Source organism: Lepidochelys kempii, chromosome 2 (assembly GCF_965140285.1).
Source record: "Lepidochelys kempii isolate rLepKem1 chromosome 2, rLepKem1.hap1, whole genome shotgun sequence".
Taxonomy (NCBI): Eukaryota; Metazoa; Chordata; order Testudines; family Cheloniidae; genus Lepidochelys; species Lepidochelys kempii.
The window spans coordinates 149114990-149135007 of NC_136381.1; the positions used below are offsets into that span (position 1 = coordinate 149114990).

General features: G+C 41.8%; 1 protein-coding gene across 1 annotated transcript in view; it reads right to left on the minus strand.

Moving 5' to 3' along the window:
- The window catches only part of LPCAT1 (lysophosphatidylcholine acyltransferase 1), a 178636-nt gene that overhangs the window by 119803 nt on the left and 38815 nt on the right, over nt 1-20018 (minus strand). The window contains exons 4-8 of the mRNA XM_073332457.1: nt 15372-15484; nt 12457-12517; nt 10464-10522; nt 4810-4844; nt 3481-3535 (exon numbers count right to left, since the gene is read on the minus strand). Of these exons, the coding sequence (XP_073188558.1) occupies nt 3481-3535; nt 4810-4844; nt 10464-10522; nt 12457-12517; nt 15372-15484 (323 nt within the window). The remainder of the gene's footprint in view (nt 1-3480; nt 3536-4809; nt 4845-10463; nt 10523-12456; nt 12518-15371; nt 15485-20018) is intronic.

Genomic DNA, 20018 nt, shown 5'->3' on the forward strand with positions numbered 1-20018 from the left:
CTCACACTCTACAAGGCAGCACAAATTGAGGGTGGAGACACTATAAATGCATGGCAGTGGCTGAATGTGATGATGAACCCACACTATCCCAATGGAGTGCACAACTCCCTCCACTTTCCAAAGTGCCAGGGAGCGCATGTGTGAGAGACAGACACACACCATGTATGTGTGTGCGCGTGCATGCGAGAGAGACGCACATTGCCCCTTTAAGTATGCTGACCCCACTCTTAGTACACTGCCTTTTTAAGTAGATCAGCAAGTTGAGACAGCAGCTGCTGCCAGCAAGTTCCCTCCATTCTGAGCCCTGTCGGAGATGGGGTACAGGAGCGGGGGGAGGGGGACCTGACATCAGCACCCCTCTTCCCCCACACTGTCTGCACAGCAAGCAGGAGGCTCCCAGGAGCGGCTCCAAGGCAGAGGGCAGGAGCAGCACATGGCAGTGGGGGGAGGGACACTTGAACTGCCCGGCAATTAATAGCCTGTTGGGAAACTTAGGGAAGCTGATAGGGGGACTGCCGGTCCACCCTGGTTCCAAGCCCCCACCAGCTGGCTTCAACGGGCTGCTCTTCCTGCAAGCAGTGGACAAAGCAGGCGGCTGCCCAACAACGTTATAAGGGAGAATTGTGCAACTTTAAACAAGCATGTTCTCTAATAGATCAGCAACGTAACAGTGAAACAACGTTAACCGGGACAATGTTAAGTAAGAAGTTACTTTAATAAGTTTGGCCAATTTATCATCTAGCCAAAGCTATCTGAAGCACCAAACTCTCCCATGGGCTTGAGGCAAAATCCCATGCATTTTAAAATGTACTCAGAATGGCCTACCTCTGCTTCTATTAAAGTCCATGGTAAAACTCAGATTAATTTCAATGGGAGGAGTGTTAAACCAAAGCTAAACTCTTGAAAATCCACTCCATTTTTTAAACTGTTGAATACACTGGGAGAGTAGAGTAATTTGAACAGATTATGCGGTCTTAAACCCCATTTAATATCAAGGGGACAATAATTTGTTTTGGAAGCCTATCAAGTCATTTCTACTTTCTGGATAGGTATCAAATGGAAGCTGGCAATCTTAGCCAGCCAAAGAGGAAACTGGAGCAACACTGGATATTCCAGGGGCAAGTTAAAATGTGTCTGAGCTACCAGTAATTTAGAGCATTGTTTCCCAACAATGGGTTCATGGACCAGTGAGGGTTCCTGAGATCTCCATGACACCATTTAGGAAGGCAGCAAGCCAGTCCCTAGTATCAAAAAGGTTGAGAAACACTGATTTAGAGAACCAAGATACCTTTGACAGCTAAGAGTTCTTTGCTGTCTTACACTGGAAGCCCAACATCCTTGAATAGATACCCAGTGCATAATGTCTGTAGAGAACTTTAAAATGTATTTGGAATGGATTCTATTTAAACTTGTTCAAAATGTACAAAAATATAGATTTTACTAAAAAACCTTTAACAGTCTACTTGTGAAATATATTTTTTATAAAAGTTACTTTATCTCAATTAGTAGCAGAATTTTTTTTCATTTTATTTCAAATACCCAGTTGTCAAAGAGATGGTTGTTCGGGTCTCAGCTTTTCTTTTTATTTCTTTCTTTTTAACACTAGCTGATTAAATATTATTATTCCATTTTGAAATCTGGAAAACTTCTCAATCTGTTCACAAAGTTAAGTGCACCAATATAAAATGATTAATCCTTCTTTGGGACAGGGAGTGTGACCTTCTCTCTGTACAGAACCCCATAAAGGCATATTTTTCTCAATTACAATTGTATATATCTAAATGAATTCCACTGACTTAAAAGTCGTTATCCCTGGGTCACCTTATGTAACATATAAAGTTCAAGATAATAAAGTGAGCAGGGGTTGAAAGAAGGTTCCTGCACACCAAGAGTCTGATTCCGCTGGCTTTAATTTCTCCGAGAAACAATTAACTGTGTAAACAGTAATATTGATTTTCCATTCAATTTACCACAAACATAAATTTGGACCAAGGGCAACATAAGATACTATCCAAGAATGACAAAGGGTAACAGAACCAGACCCTTTATAGCCTGTAGATGTTGTAAAGTTAAAGTAACTGAGTTAGTGTTCCTACGCAGATTATGGAGGTGTACAGGAGGGAGCTCCACTCTAATGTGCCTTAAAGAATAAAATGTCATCCCCTGCCACATAACTTTTAAGCTCACCTTTCTATGAGGTGCACAAGAATGGCATAGGACAAAGATTCAGTGCTTTCTAGTTAAATAGTTTCAGATTTATTTGCCAATTTTTGTAAACCAACAGAATTCTGAAGCCCTGGAAGGGAACTACTTTTTACTTTTTCATAAAAAGTCTGGGAAATTAATTTAATTATGCTAAGAACATTAAAGAACACATGGTTAAGCACTGAAAAAAATCAGGAAACACAAAAGTTAACTGCATGCAAATACTCCAATAAGATATTGTACAAGTGTTTCTATGACCTGAGACAAATTTGTTTAGCAACTTTACTGTGTACTACCCTCTTTATGCCATATATTGTTTTTAAAAGTAACTTATACTTAACCAGTGGTACACTGTGTAACAGAGCAATAGTAAGTGTTAACTGCAAACTAACTGCCTTATCTCCTCTGCTAAATTATTAGATTAGATGATCACAATGGTGCCTTCTGGCCTTAATCTAGGAATCTACTGCACCTAAGGACGGTTGTGTTATTCTGAGAGAAACAGCTGGCAAGTTATTAAAATATGTACCTGAGAGAAGAAAACATTAAAATAAAACAATCAAAGATACCCTGGACAATTATAACAATCAAAATAGTATAAGCATTCAAGAATGAAATACAGTACAAAGTGCTATAAAATACATAAGCAATGCTATAGAAAAATGTATATTAAACTATATCTTTTGAGAAAAATAGTATGTGATCATGTAAAAGAAGACTATTGTAGTAAAAATAAACAAGGGAACAAAGTTAAGGTTGTACAGGAAACCTTAACTTTTCATTTCTTGACTCTTGTGTGCTTAACTGTGCAACTTTAATATTTGTGGCATGAAGTAAGAGTTTGTTTGGATGAGAAGAAATTGTATGCAGTTACTTTTATTCCGGAAGAAAATCCTTAGTTGCACATCAATACTAACATCTAAAATAAGGTATAAATAGTTACCAGTATGTTAACATGCCCTTCGAAAGCATTTTTATGCATAACCATCCCTTAGCAGACAGAACTACATGGTGATTAAGAGGTTAATCTTGCAAGTGCAGAGGAAGGCTAGTTCTGCTGAAACTTGGTGAGTCAAGCTTTCAACAGAGCTATTTATGCAAAATGTGAGTTATATTCAGTCTGCGTGCAATGCAGTGTTAACATTTTAAGTCTGATTATACATTTTAATTACACTGTTTTGCTGCAGAAATAATAGTTTATCATGTTTACACAGTCTACAAGAAATGAAGTTTGGTATTGCCTAAAATAGAAAGCAGTACTGCTTTTATACTAACCTCAATTTCCACAAAATTGTGAAACTGACACAAGGTAAGCCACAGAATTTCCAGCCTTAAAAAATAAAAAAAGACAAGTTTTGAATGTAGCAAATAAGCAATACACAGCATGCTGAACTCTTCACCTAACATTATGTTTTTCAGGTAAGATGCATCTTTAGAAAATAAAACTACTTTTGGATTGCACCTTTACGTGTTTTTACTGCTTTCTGTGACCATCTGTCTAAGAATGTTTATTCCAAAGTTGCATATTAAAAGCAAGGCAATAAAGTGGGAAATCTGAAGCTGCAGAAAAAGTGACATTCATTATGTAACAAGTCCACATTTATATACTTTTAACAAAGTAGTAAATTTGCTTTAAAAAGTGTCATGATGAACACCTATGTCGTTTAAATAAAGAAGTCAGAAGTTGCTGAGACTTTTTGTTTTGACTTGTGCAACAAACTATTACCCACCTTTATTTTGAAGTTGGGTGTAAAAGCAGAAGATGTTTTATTAGTCTAGCCTTGGAACATAACAGAACCAGTTCTGTTTCAGACGGCACAGAGAAACTACTAAACCATTATTTGGCTGCCTGGAGAGTAGGGTTCTAAAATATTTTGTCTTCCACTACAGCTACAGAAGTCCCTAAGGCACTGATTCACCAAGGAACTGAAGCAGATGAGGAACAGCCTGGTGAATCTGAGTTACCTCCAATCAGTAGCAAAGTTTTATATGTTTTGTACTGTCAGGAGTCACAGACCGCCTGGATTCAGAATGGATTGTTTGCCTTTATGGAACAGACCCTTTTCTGGTGGGGGACAGACAAATGTAGAGTCTTCTTTGCTTGACATTTGTCAAGTACCATGTTGATTGAACAGAGCTGTCTGGAAGAAACTTTCACAAGTTCTGAGTGTGGCAGCCCACTCAGAGATATTTTCCCAGAAAACATCTTACACCTTAGCCCATACTGGTTTCTGATTCAATTTGAGGTGCTGGTTTAAACCTACAAAGCTTTAAATGATTAGAGTTCTGGCTGCCTGAAAAACCAACTCTTATCTTGATGCTATATTACAGCAGGTAAGATCAATTAAGGCACTCAGCTAATAGCTCAGATATAGGAGGAGGCTGATGGCAGGGCATTTTCCATAGAATTCACTTTTCCTCTTGGTCTACAAGATTCAAAATCTGTCATTAATTTCTTATACAAAACCCTCTATCTCCAGACTTCTTCTGGGTGAGAATAGAGCTAAAATATTTAAAAGCACACTTGTACCATTTCATATAACAATACCAAACTAATTCAGGAAAGCAATTGCGGCACAAAGGAATAAAATAGGATTGACTTACGCTCCTGGACCTTGCCATGTCCATGTGATAGTATCCTACAAACAAAAAAAGACACATTGCAAATTCAATTACTCTTTCACAGAACAATGCATGGTACATGCTTTAAATTTTCATGGAAACCACAATCCACTATTTTAAAAATCTATCTTATATTAAAGTAAGTCCACTAAGACAGGAACTTCAATCTGCCTTTGAAAAGCTACAAAACAAATATTGGTTAAGCCCAGCTTTTACACACAAAATAATCCAATTTATAGCCCACCTACAGACCCAGAAATCCCTCGAAACACAAAACACTGAAAAATATATTTAGAAATAAATACAGTGCAGATTCGTTTCCCTGATTAACAAATTTTTCACATACAAAAAGCAAACACTTAGGCAGCATCCTTAACTTTTGCTTAAGAGAACAAAACAGTAAAGGAACAGAAGTACTGTCTTGAGAGATTACATTGGCTCTCCCTCTGACTCTGTATTGGCCTGAACATAAAATACTTCTTTTTCTCTGAAGAAAGACAGCCATAGAAAATTGAAGATGCAGTACACAAAAAAACCCCGAAAACATTACAAAAAGAAAAGGAGTACTTGTGGCACCTTAGAGACTAACCAATTTATTTGAGCATGAGCTTTCATGAGCTATAGCTCACTTCATCGGATGCATACCATGGAAACTGCAGAAGACATTATATACACACAGAGACCATGAAACAATACCTCCTCCCACCCCATTGTCCTGCTGGTAATAGCTTATCTAAAGTGATCATCAAGTTGGGCCATTTCCAGCACAAATCCAGGTTTTCTCGCCCCCCCCCCCCCCCCAAACTCACTCTCCTGCTGGTAATAGCCCATCCAAAGTGACCACTCTCTTCACAATGTGTATGATAATCAAGGTGGGCCATTTCCTGCACAAATCCAGGTTCTCTCACTCCCTCACCCCCCTCCAAAAACCACACACACAAACTCACTCTCCTGCTGGTAATAGCTTATCCAAAGTGCCCACTCTCCCTACAATGTGCATGATAATCAAGTTGGGCCATTTCCAGCACAAATCCAGGTTTTCTCACCCCCCCACCCCCATACACACACAAACTCACTCTCCTGCTGGTAATAGCTCATGCTCAAATAAATTGGTTAGTCTCTAAGGTGCCACAAGTACTCCTTTTCTTTTTGAGAATACAGACTAACACGGCTGTTACTCTGAAAACATTACGATTACTCTATGGACTCCGCCTTGTAAATTCTTCCTTAATTAGCTTAATCTTGTTGGAGGTCTGCGCTGACTGTGACAAGAGAATTGCCAGTAAAGGCACACAGAAATAAAGCTATTCTCAATTGCACCTCTACCTTGCCAATATGAGCTGGCTACCTTTTTGTTGGCATTATAGTAGAAGTGGGACTTTAAGAGGTATTTGAAACAGGAGAGGGTACTGCATTTGTGGACTAGTTCAGAAAAGTGGAAGCCTGGAAAAAAGCACAGAAATTATTGTGGAAGAAGTGGACAAGCTCGGTATCAAGGCTGGAGTAAAAGGAGTGAAACATAACATAAGAGATGGGGTAGAAAGTAGGAAGGGATAGTTATGCAGGGCCTAGAAGAGGAGATCAAGAAACAAACTTGATCCAGTGAAGAAACGAATAATGGTGAGATGCAATATTTAGATCAAGTGAGGAAGGTTTTCTTAGTGCCCATGTTCTGAATGGACAGGAATTGGAAGAGGGTAACAACATTGGTGTCAAGGAGGCAAGAAAGGAGAAGGGGACAGCAGCCAAAAGGGAAGATTGAGGGCCTATAAAAAATGAGTTTTAATTGTGTGGGGGGGGGGGGGGGGGAGGAGGGGGAAGAGGTGAGAAGCTTAGAAATGCTGGAGGAAGAAAATGCAAGATTTGGCAAAGACCTGAATTTTGCGGTGTAAGGGAGGGGGAGGAGTTTACAATGACTTCCAGATTACTGGCTTGAGCAACTAGGTAGATGGGTATAATAAGATACCAACGGAAAATGGAGGAGTAAAGAGGTTTTGGAAGAAAGATAAGGAGTTTAGTTTTCAAAAAGGAAATATCAGACAGATAGTAGTTTAAGCACTACTCCCTCTTAACTGTGTATTTCTAAATTTGATGCTAGGTACCCAAACTCAATTTAGAATCAATAAGATTAAGAGTCCCAGGATCTTGAAAGTTATGGATAATGTCAAAATCTTGCTTTAATACCTTCATCATTTCTTAAAACAGAAACAGAATAAAAGAAAGTAGCAGGTACAAAAACACAAAAATCAAAGTTTAAATATACTTAAATGAATCTGAAAGGTCAGGAGCCAAGAAAAAGAAACAGTGAATTGACTATAATGGCTGAAGTTAAATCCTGAGTTTAAATTGTTTCTGATCTCGATAAAAACAAAAATATGTTATATTCAAAGAAAAAGGGGCACTTTCCACCACAGCCAATGCTGGAATGTGACTTAAGACTCACCCTACTTCTAGGGTGATGTGGCAACTTCCAACAACCAATTGTAATCTTCCATTGTTAGAAGGGTTGCTACTGGTGATCCTGGTGCGGCTAAAGTACCTTGGGAGTGCAGACCTATTAAGTGTGGGTTTCTTTTGTAGGAGTCCTTCCTTTTCAGGCACCCTCCCTCAAGCTTCTGAGTGTTTGCCTGAATCTTTCAAATCAGAGAGTACACCTATGGCCTACAACAGCAACCACAGTCCTGTAGATACCAGAGAAATTAAGCCTCCTGCCTAGATTGCCACTATTTGACTAGCAAATAGGACAATCAGTTCTCAAAAGTGGGTAATTTCATAGTATCTCTTTTCTGGGCAGTGATATCATTAGGTAATGGATTCAACTCAGTATTCTAGCCACCACTTTAAGCAGCTGATATGACCTCTCTGACCTGGGAAATTCTAGCAGTTTGTTGCATCTGTTAACATTCCTGGGCAAAAAACTCTCAACCCAAAAGTCACCTCAAACAGTTGTAACTTATGTAGGCATTCCGCCGCACCTGTGGATTGGCTATCATTACTGAGTAAGGATATGGGCAGTGGCTGCAAAGACCAATGATCAGTCTGTATTTTGGAAGGCGGGGTTCCGCGCTGCATGAGACAGACTGGCTGAAGCTTATAATAGGCTCTCACTACCCTGTTATGTAAACACAGACAACGAGTAGTGCCAGAAAAGTGATGTTATCTGGCTGGTATAGATGCTCTAAATATGTATTTATAATAGCTTCCAGCTCTCACTCATGGACAGCACTAATTATGATAGGGTCATAGCACAGGTTGAAGCTTGTGTATCCAGAAAGATTCCTCTTCCACACAAGAGTGCAAAAGAAACAAGAAAGTACAGTAACTCCTCACTTAACATTGTAATTATGTTCCTGAAAAATGCAACTTTAAGTGAAACGATGTTAAGCAAATCCAATTTGCCCATAAGAATGAATATAAATGCGTTGGGGGGGCGGGGTTAGGTTCCAGGGACATTATTTTTTGCCATACAGTACAGTACTATAGTTGGGAGGTGCCCCGGCCTTACCCCACACAGGCACAGCCCACTGGCACTGGAGACAATGAGACAGGCAAAGAGGCTGAAGGTGCTGTAAGCTAGGAGAAGCATGTTGCACAGCAGCAGCAGCTTCCCCTACTCTGCAAGCACTGGGGCAAGGGGCTCACCCTCATCCCGCCCACTCGACCCCTTCCCCACCCTTAACCCGCCTCTTCTTCCCCCCCTCATCCCCCTTTACTCCGCACGCTGTGTCCTTGCTCCTCCCCCCTCCTTCCTCTGCCTCCGGCAATCAGCTGGCTTGCGGTGTTCAGGAGGCAGTGGGAAGAGCATGGACATGGTGCGCAGGCTCCCCCTCCCTCCCTCCTCAGTGCTGCAAGCCAGGTGATTGCCGTGGGCAAGAGGCAGGGGAGAGGCACACCATGTCCTCGCTCCTGCCCACGGCAATCAGCTGGCTTGTGGCGTTCAGGGGGCAGGAGGGAGGGGGGAGGAGCGAGGACTTGGTGTGCAGCCTTGCCCCTCCCTTCCCTGACTCCTGCCCGCAGCAAGCTGATTTGCGGCGTTAAAGAGGCAGGGGAGGGAGGGGGAGCCTGTGTTCCGAGTCCTCACTCCTTCCTCCTCCCTCCTGAACACTGCAAGCCAGCTGATTTCCGCAGGCAGGAGGCGGTAGGAGGAGGGGGGAGGCGCTGATCCGCGGAGTCTGCTGGCGGGCAGGAGGCGCTGTGTGGGGTGGGGGGGCGTAGGGGAGCTGATGCGGGGCTGCCAGCTGTGGACAAAGCAGGCAGCCAAAACGACGTTATAGCGAAGCATTGCACAACTTTAAATTAATTTAATGTTCTGTAATTGAGCAGGGACGTAAGATTGAAACAACATTAAGCGAGAGGACGTTAAGTGGGGAGTTACTGTATTGAAGAATGTGTCACAAGCTCAATGCTCAAGAGCCAGTCTTGCCATTTTAAGGCCCCTTTGAGGAGTTCCTGGTAAGAGACAGGCTGGTGGTAGGCTACAGAGATGAGAAAGCACATATTTATGCAGAAATTGTTAGTTGACTGGAGAACAAGCCATGGAAATCTGCAAAGCAATCGAATAAGCAAAACTGTTGTCGTGGCTTTAAGTAAAGATGAGGGAAACAAAGGAAATTATCATGCAGCAGAATATGAAGGAGCATGAAAGGAATACATGAGAAAAGCAGGTGGAATTAGTGTTGTGGAGTGTTGTTAAGGCTGCTAAGTTATTGTTACTAGTGCTGTTGTCCTTGGAGCTGCAGTGTTAGCTGCACTACCAGAGAGTGCAGCTTGCTGATTGAACAACCCTTGACATTCTTCATAAAGAAAGACCACAAGGTTCGGTTCAGTGGCAAAGGCGCTCAGCCAGGTTTATTGTTGACAAAGCACAGTACAAGTGCCTCATAGGAGCTACAGGTACACTAACACATGTATGCCTGCAACAATGATACCAGTTCAATCAGAATACCAGGATCCTGTCTCCTAGACTAGCACAAAGATTCCCCTCGTATCATTTCTCCTTTTCTACATTGATACAAACAAGTTAGCTACTATACTCCAGTTGGTGTTAGTTACCACCCTAATCCTCATACACCTGAGCTCGAAAAAAAGATCCCTATCCATATCCTGTCATCCCCTCCTTATCTTTACAAGGGGTCAGTGCATTCTTGTATCATCTCTTATGAATGCTTTTAAATAGTTACTTGAGAGATCTGTGTCTTTTTGTACCATCCTCTCCAGTCAGGAACGTGCTTACTTGGTTAGCAGACACCAAGTGAGTTACTATTCTGCTAAGGCCAGTCCTACTCTGCTTCACAATCTTTGGTTCACACAGCTAGTTATGCCTAGGGCTCCTGCAAGGCCTACAGTCCCTTCCTTTTTGTCTTTTTATGGGCAGGATGTTTACCCATCATCCCAGAAAAGCATAATAAATGAACTGAAAATGACCCGGTGGACTAAACACTTTTTCTTGGCCATTTTGCTTTACTCATCCATACATTCATTGCCCAAGTGTCCAATGGTCTGTACATTCCCTCCTACAATCTGTGGACAGTTTCTCTTTTCTAATTGTTCCTAGTTCCAACTAGTGGGGCTGGCAATGTTAGGTCCAAAAAAGTAACAAAAAGTAACCATTAATCTGCAGAGCAAGCTGAACTTACCAATTTGTTCGGATAACGTAAAACTACTGGCTGGACAGGAACTCCAGGAATAAATGCTCCTGGAAAGCACACATTACACATCATTACTCTTTGGCATATTTTCTTATTGTCAAATAAATTACTCATTATCAAAAAAGATTATGTGACTACTGGTTACATGGTTAGTCTGGTGTATATAGTAGCACAAATTCATAACATGTTAGTGGAAAGAATACAAGATCTGGAAGTAGCAAAATATATACCAATATTCCACAGAAAAAGTCATTTAAAAAAAAGACAGTGTTGGTAATTGACAGTGTATATACCTATCTTATTTAGAAGAAACAAGCATTTACAAGAATGGAAATATAGACATTCAAAATCCACCAAAACCTACATAAAACAATCAATTATGAAGACACATTTTATTACAGCCTTAATTTGACTCATGGTCAGGATTGTTGATTTTTTATATATATTTGTTGTTTCTGCCTTTTAACAGTTATTGTCAGATGTGAATTTGGTAAAGATCTGATAGTCAAGTATCTCGTAAAAAAGTCTCGCAAACAAATTTGATATATTTTTATGAAGTTACCAGTTTTGTTGATAAAGGTAACTATGTGGACATAAACTTCTGTAGGGCATTTGACTTTGTACTACAATACATTCTGATGAAAAATAGCACTCTATAATAAATAACGAAATATTAGAAACTATTGTACAAAATGTAATTGTTAATGTGGATCTACCACCACCAACTTAAGGTGCTTTGAGGGGAGTCAAGCACAATCTGTTCTTGTCTCAGTGGTATTTAATGTCTACCAGTGATCAGGAAGAACATATACAATCTCTACCAGTAAAGTTTGCAGATAAAGATCTGTCAGGTGATCTGTTGTCATTTACCACTTACACAGAGTAATCTGGAGTGCCTGGCAAGAACAGCTCATATGAACCATTTGCCTGTATTAAAATGCATCTGGAAGGTCACCCAGCTAGGAACAAAGAATGTAGGCCATACAGAATGGGGAAATGTATTCTGCAAAGCAATAACTTTGAAAAGGACTTATGGCACCAAGAAACAAGTGGAAAAGTCAGAGGCAATAAGATTTCAGAGGAAGTGGGTGAAGGGAGTGGAGACTAAGACAGCTAGGGCCAGGGGAAATAGGGAGGTTGAGTACATTTGCAGTGGGGGTGGAGAGCAGAATGGGCTGGATCAGTGGGAAACTGGAAGTGTGGGTACAATAGGAACTTGAGGCAGTAAAGGGATCTGGTAGCAGGTTTCTGGGTGGTCTAGAGTGCAATGGGGAGCAGGAGAGCCAGCAACACCTCCTAATATACTCACATTTATATTAGTATAGAAGTGCTTTTGCTGGTATAGCTTATACTGAGTTGACAAACTATGCCAAATAAGCTATACCAGCAAAAGCACTTTTGTACTACTATAACTGTGTTTACAGTAGGGCTTTTGGGAGTACAGAAATGTTGACCAGGGCTAAAGGGTAAGGGGTAGGGGGGAGTCCCCTTAACTGACATTACTATACTGCCAAAAGTCTTAGCATAGGCCTGGCTAGAGGGCACCGCCGCTGAAGAACAAGTGTGGCATCCAATGGGAAGAGGAGAGTCAACTACAGACTGCCCAGAAGCAAGTATTGTAGTAGCCTCAAATAGTTACAGATGTGCATTGAATCCTTAGACTATGTTTCAGAGGGGTGCTAAGACCACTTCACCATCATAGGGAATGCAAAAATTCAGTCGGAGAAACACTTGTCTTTCAGATTCTTATACACATTCCAGAAAACAGTCAAAAATGATAATTTAATTAGATGTACGTTTTGTGTAACGATAAAACTAGAGTCCATCTATAGGATCAAAAACTTCCACTTCAACCACACCTCATTAGCAGTTTTTTTATTCAAATTCTATAACAGCAAACCGTTTACAATGGCAACCAATATATTTTAAAAATCATGCAATATGAGAACATTCTATAAAGAAAGATATGCTTCATACCTACCAGGCTTGAAGGTAATTAGACAAGATCGGTTTGTGCAAGTTCCTTCTGGGAATATCATTATCTTGAAGCAAAAACAAAATTTACTGTTACAGAATATTTGTTGTATTTACATCTTTTCAAAACCAATATTAAAACTCCTCACATTTGAATTATAGTAATTTAAGAAAAAGTAAGCAAATTAAAGAAAATGTTTAAATGATAGCATGGTCTTTTGAAGTCACGAAGACTTTCAGATGCATAGAATCTGGCACAAACTGTGGAATAGGATATTTTATTTATTCTTTAAACCAGTGTTTTCCACGGCACAGGGCAGCATGAAGGACTAGTTGGTGGGAGAACAGGGGGAACAGACCACCAAACTATTTTCCAGATTCTCAGTTTCATTTTAAAAAACACACTAACCAGGTGTAACTGATGGAGAGAGGCCTGCTTGAGTTTGAAGAGAGCATAGCACAACCAATGGTTCTCAGATGTAACTGTTACATTCATTTCCACAGGTGCTAACTTTGCAACAATACTTTAAATGTCAACACTGATAACTACTTCAGTATTCAGAGCATGTAGGAATCTGTCCATCGATTCACTACACCAAAAGGAACAAAGGAAGCAGCTACTGAACTGGAGAAGGGGTCCTGATGTTACCTGTCAGCGACGTGTTCTTGGGGTACCAGGGCGCAGTATTCAGCCTGTCGGACTCATGAAGGACGCCCCACCCCAGCCTCTGCTTGAGCCAAAACTGACCAGAAGAAAGACTTGTAAAGAGTGGGAGACACACCTAAACCCCTCCGGACAAGGGTGACAGGATTAAGGCAACTCTCCTAGCCTTATTTGCATCAAAGATGGGACAGGGAGGCATCTCCATTAGCATACAAAATGGAGAACAGAGGTTCCAAGGCAAGAACCGCACTGAACTCTGGGACCAGAAAAGCAGGGAAGCACTGCATGATGGAGGATCTTTGCTCCAGATGTTAATGAACACACGCCTGCACACACCCAGCTCAGTAGTTATCACACCAAATCTAGTAATAAATCCTTTATTTGTATCCAAAATACTGAAGCTGCCTAATTGTATTGTGAACTCCCTCGAAGGAACACCGCCCATAGCCAGGAATGATCAGTTCCTATTGTCTAGCCTGAACAAAATGACTTTGGTATACTCCTCTGAACCATCAGTTTACCCATAAACAAATCTAGTGTTCTCCCTTGAACCACTGTTGTTTCCCTACAAAAATCACTACTCACGCTCAAGTAAGGGTTCTGATGCCTGGATCCAAAATCTGAATCAGTTCCATTGGGACTGTATCTTCTCCTGAATGATCGTGCTGGGGGCTCTGCCTATCTCCAGCACTCCAGACCCTCAGCTACCACCACCACCTGGGAACCCCGACCAGTTCAAGCTTCACGGAGTGGTGAGACCCCAACTCTCCCTCCTTCTCTCTCTCTCTCTCTGTTTTTGTTTTTTTTCCTACTCTAGGTATAGCTTTCTAACCCTGACTAGGGTGATCAGGTATCGTTTTCTAAACCTGAATTTTGTAATCAAATTTAAGCTAGATTTAATATTGTAACTGTTTTGTTTGCTTGGCACTCCTTGTATGGTTATTACCAGGCAATAAATAACTTTTATGGTTAAGCTGATTGCTTCCCTCCCTCCCTCCCTCGTGTTTTTGGCTTCCCCATTTGCTCTACAGCAACGTCTTACCTAAGCTAAAGATCCGTGTAGTGCCCAAAAATCCTGTGGGGTTTGCTCATCAAGTGGGTTACTACCAGAACAGCTGTAACGTGAAAGTGGGGACAGGAACGTACTGAACCTGTGGCATAGGAGGATGGCATCTTAAACGTGCTGCTCGACCCAGCCTGCTGAGTCCAGGGGCAGATAAGGGTGGCAGCCTGAAAGTGCTGCTCAACCCAGTCTGCTCAGGCATATTCTATTCTGGTGTGGTGGCCGTGGCATATGAGGGTGGCAGCTTGGAAGTGCTGTTCGACCCAGCCTTCTGAGTCCAAGGGCATATAAGGTGAAAGCTTGGGAGTGCTGACTGACCCGGTCCGCTCAGAGGACCACACACATGCTAACGGACATGGTGTGTGTGTGTGTGTCTGTGATTCCTGGGCGGGAGGAACCCAGCCCTGGGGAACCTAGATCCTGCAGGACAGCTCCTTTGGGAGGGAACTTGCAGAAGGGAGAAGTAGAGCTCCATATGAAAACACGTGACACAAGCAGTACACTGACAGAATTACAGAACCTCCTCTCCTACCCCCAGAAGAGTAACCCTAAGAAATGAGCGTACCCCAAGGTAATGGACAAATCTGGTAACACTGACCTAAGAAGCTTGGTCAGTGAGACTGCTGAGAGTATGTGGTGAAATAAACTTTGCTTAGTGTAGTTTGTTAAATAAGGCACTAGTTAAGTTTTATCTTTATTTTTCTTGTAACCATTTCTGACTTTAATGCCTCATCACTTGTACTCCCAAAATCTCTTTTTAGTTAAACTTGTTTTATCTAATCTAGTGTATTTACACTCAAAATATGTTCTCGTACCCCTTATCAAAAATCAAAATATGTTCTCACACCCCTTATCAAAAATTGTTGAAGTAGGTCAGTTCTTTAAACCTAGATATATTTTTGTTTGTATATTTCAGTAATTGTTAAAAAAAAGTATGTTAATAAATATATAGGTTTGACGAAACAAAATAGTTGTACTTATGTGCCTGTGCTCAATTTGTGTTTTCGAAGATTTACCTTCTAAAAAAAATCTGGCCTCACATCCCCAGAAAGGGTATCTCACACCCCCAGGGGGTGCGTGCACCCCAGGTTAAGAACCACTGGTCTAGCGTTTCCTCTATGGAGAAAAAAAGACTAAAATTTGTTTCTCAAAACCAACAAATGTCAAATATCACATAAAAGAGGTTATACCATACCTGTGGCCATTTGCCATCAGATTGAGCACGTCTCTTTATCTCTTCAACAGTTTTTCTGCGAGAATCCTGGTCTGACCGAGACACAAATACCGGTCGTATATATTTTATTAAAGCTGAAAAGAAAAAACACAAATTTTGCATAGAACTGCTTTAAAAATCTATGAATATATGAAATATTCAAGGACAGAAGGGACCACTGTGATCATCTAGTCTGACCTCCTGTATAACAGGCCACAGAACTTCCCCAAAATAATTCCGAGAGCATAGCTTTGAGAGACAACATCTAATCTTTGATTTAAAAATGGTCAGTGAGGGAGAATCCACCATGACCTGGGTTAATTGTTCCAATGGTTAATTAAATTTTTACGCCTTATTTCCAGTCTGAATTTGTGTTGCCTCAATTTCTAGCATTATACTTTTCACTGCTAGACTGAAAAGCCCATTATTAAATATTTGTTCCCCCTGTAGGTACTTACAGACTGTAATTAAGTCACCCTTAAATCTTTTCTTTGTTAAGCTAAATAAATTCATGTTATATCATGGCCATCCTTTGAACAGCAGTCTTTGTTACAAGCAAATAACGACTCTTTTTGATTGGCTTATATTGTTATATTTCAATGTAAAATTAAAGCAAATCCTTGATCCATTTTCATTACCTGAGAGAAATGCAAAGAGTTAAATGAAAAATGAAAATTAAACTAGATTTTTTAAATGGACTTGTAATAGACCAAGACCTTATTTGTAACAGGAAACTTTATGTGAATGTGATTCTAAAATAGGAATTTGACTGTACCGTTTAATGCACACTTACTTTTTTGGGGCAGCAAAATAGTTATGTTTGATCACCCATGTGCCAGAACATTTCCTCCTGTGACTTAAGAGAGGAGAATCTCTGTAAGCATCTCCCTCATTGAGATCCCCCTCACAATCCTACTGGAAAGCAGGATTTCTTCTGTTGTGCAGTAATTCACAAGGCACACCCCAAACCTGGCTTGGTAAAGGTGTTTGGAACTTCATATTGCTACTTTACAAGTCTCCATTAAGCAGTTCTCCTCATAGGCAACACATCATCTATTTGATTTTCTGGGCTAGATTAAAATCACCTTTAGTAAGCCAGTATTTTCTCCTGTGAAGGAATTTATATATCATAATTAAGTCACCTTCTAATCTTCTTGATAAGCTAAAGTGACTGAGCTCCCAAAGTCTCTTCCTGTGCCCAACCTTATTACATAGGAGGGCCACATAAACCTAAGTATAACCTTGTGTGGGCCAAACAGATTCCACATATTTTAATAAGATTTAAAGTCACCTGTACTGACTTATATTTTAAGTTCATTGACTTATATTTAAGTTCAACTTGCTTCGTATGTATTTAGGTAGGTTGTTTCTATGTACAGTATTGTCCAGTTACACACTTAGAATCATAGAATATCAGGGTTGGAAGGGACCCCAGAAGGTCATCTAGCCCAACCCCCTGCTCGAAGCAGGACCAATTCCCAGTTAAATCCCCACTTATGTAAATTAAAATGATGTAAACATGACGACAAATGCTAATGAAGTGGCTGTTAATATACTGTGTTGAAGCAGGCTGCAGGTCTTATCAAAATGCTCTGGTGGGCCATGTAGGCCGTAGGTTGGGCACCCCCGCTGTAAGGCATTGTTCTGCAGCCCTCAAATCACTTTGTGGTTCTTTTCTGTACCCTTTTCAAAGTTTCAACACCCTTTTAAAATCACAGACACCAGAACTGTATGCAGTATTCCACAATTGGTCTAGCCATACCATATATAAAGGTAAAAATTCATATCCCTACTCCTACTCACTACTCCCCAGTTTATACACACATTAGCCATTTTTGACACAGAATCACATTGGGAAAGTGTTGAGTTACATGTCCACTATGACCCCTAAATCCTTTTCATAGTCATAGAATCATAGAATATCAGGGTTGGAAGGGACCCCAGAAGGTCATCTAGTCCAACCCCCTGCTCAAAGCAGGACCAATTCCCAGTTAAATCATCCCAGCCAGGGCTTTGTCAAGCCTGACCTTAAAAACCTCTAAGGAAGGAGATTCTACCACCTCCCTAGGTAACGCATTCCAGTGTTTCACCACCCTCTTAGTGAAAAAGTTTTTCCTAATATCCAATCTAAACCTCCCCCACTGCAACTTGAGACCATTACTCCTCGTTCTGTCATCTGCTACCATTGAGAACAGTCTAGAGCCATCCTCTTTGGAACCCCCTTTCAGGTAGTTGAAAGCAGCTATCAAATCCCCCCTCATTCTTCTCTTCTGCAGGCTAAACAATCCCAGCTCCCTCAGCCTCTCCTCATAACTCATGTGTTCCAGTCCCCTAATCATTTTTGTTGCCCTTCGCTGGACTCTCTCCAATTTATCCACATCCTTCTTGAAGTGTGGGGCCCAAAACTGGACACAATACTCCAGATGAGGCCTCACCAATGTCGAATAGAGGGGAACGATCACGTCCCTCGATCTGCTCGCTATGCCCCTACTTATACATCCCAAAATGCCATTGGCCTTCTTGGCAACAAGGGCACACTGCTGACTCATATCCAGCTTCTCGTCCACTGTCACCCCTAGGTCCTTTTCTGCAGAACTGCTGCCTAGCCATTCGGTCCCTAGTCTGTAGCTGTGCATTGGGTTCTTCCGTCCTAAGTGCAGGACCCTGCACTTATCCTTATTGAACCTCATCAGATTCCTTTTGGCCCAATCTTCCAATTGGTCTAGGTCCTTCTGTATCCTATCCCTCCCCTCCAGCGTATCTACCACTCCTCCCAGTTTAGTATCATCCGCAAATTTGCTGAGAGTGCAATCCACACCATCCTCCAGATCATTTATGAAGATATTGAATAAAACTGGCCCCAGGACCGACCCTTGGGGCACTCCACTTGATACCGGCTGCCAACTAGACATGGAGCCATTGATCACTACACGTTGAGCCCGACAATTTAGCCAGCTTTCTACCCACCTTATAGTGCATTCATCCAGCCCATACTTCCTTAACTTGCTGACAAGAATACTATGGGAGACCGTGTCAAAAGCTTTGCTAAAGTCAAGAAACAATACATCCACTGCTTTCCCTTCATCCACAGAACCAGTAATCTCATCATAAAAGGCGATTAGATTAGTCAGGCATGACCTTCCCTTGGTGAATCCATGCTGGCTGTTCCTGATCACTTTCCTCTCATGCAAGTGCTTCAGGATTGATTCTTTGAGGACCTGCTCCATGATTTTTCCAGGGACTGAGGTGAGGCTGACTGGCCTGTAGTTCCCAGGATCTTCCTTCTTCCCTTTTTTAAAGATTGGCACTACATTAGCCTTTTTCCAGTCATCCGGGACTTCCCCGGTTCGCCACGAGTTTTCAAAGATAATGGCCAGTGGCTCTGCAATCACAGCCGCCAATTCCTTCAGCACTCTCGGATGCAACTCGTCCGGCCCCATGGACTTGTGCACGTCCAGCTTTTCTAAATAGTCCCTAACCGCCTCTATCTCCACAGAGGGCTGGCCATCTCTTCCGCATTTTGTGATGCCCAGCGCAGCAGTCTGGGAGCTGACCTTGTTAGTGAAAACAGAGGCAAAAAAAGCATTGAGTACATTAGCTTTTTCCACATCCTCTGTCACTAGGTTGCCTCCCTCATTCAGTAAGGGGCCCACACATTCCTTGGCTTTCTTCTTGTTGCCAACATACCTGAAGAAACCCTTCTTGTTACTCTTGACATCTCTGGCTAGCTGCAGCTCCAGGTGCGATTTGGCCCTCCTGATAACATTCCTACATGCCCGAGCAATATTTTTATACTCTTCCCTGGTCATATGTCCAACCTTCCACTTCTTGTAAGCTTCTTTTTTATGTTTAAGATCCGCTAGGATTTCACCATTAAGCCAAGTTGGTCGCCTGCCATATTTACTATTCTTTCGACTCATCGGGATGGTTTGTCCCTGTAACCTCAACAGGGATTCCTTGAAATACAGCCAGCTCTCCTGGACTCCTTTCCCCTTCAAGTTAGTCCCCCAGGGGATCCTGGCCATCCGTTCCCTGAGGGAGTCGAAGTCTGCTTTCCTGAAGTCCAGGGTCCGTATCCTGCTGCTTACCTTTGTTCCCTGCGTCAGGATCCTGAACTCAACCAACTCATGGTCACTGCCTCCCAGATTCCCATCCACTTTTGCTTCCCCCACTAATTCTACCCGGTTTGTGAGCAGCAGGTCAAGAAAAGCACCCCCCCTAGTTGGCTCCTCTAGCACTTGCGCCAGGAAATTGTCCCCTACGCTTTCCAAAAACTTCCTGGATTGTCTATGCACCGCTGTATTGCTCTCCCAGCAGATATCAGGAAAATTAAAGTCACCCATGAGAATCAGGGCATGCTATCTAGTAGCTTCCGTGAGCTGCCGGAAGAAAGCCTCATCCACCTCATCCCCCTGGTCCGGTGGTCTATAGCAGACTCCCACCACTACATCACTCTTGTTGCACACACTTCTAAACTTAATCCAGAGACACTCAGGTTTTTCTGCAGTTTCGTACCGGAGCTCTGAGCAGTCATACTGCTCCCTTACATACAGTGCTACTCCCCCACCTTTTCTGCCCTGCCTGTCCTTCCTGAACAGTTTATAACCATCCATGACAGTACTCCAGTCA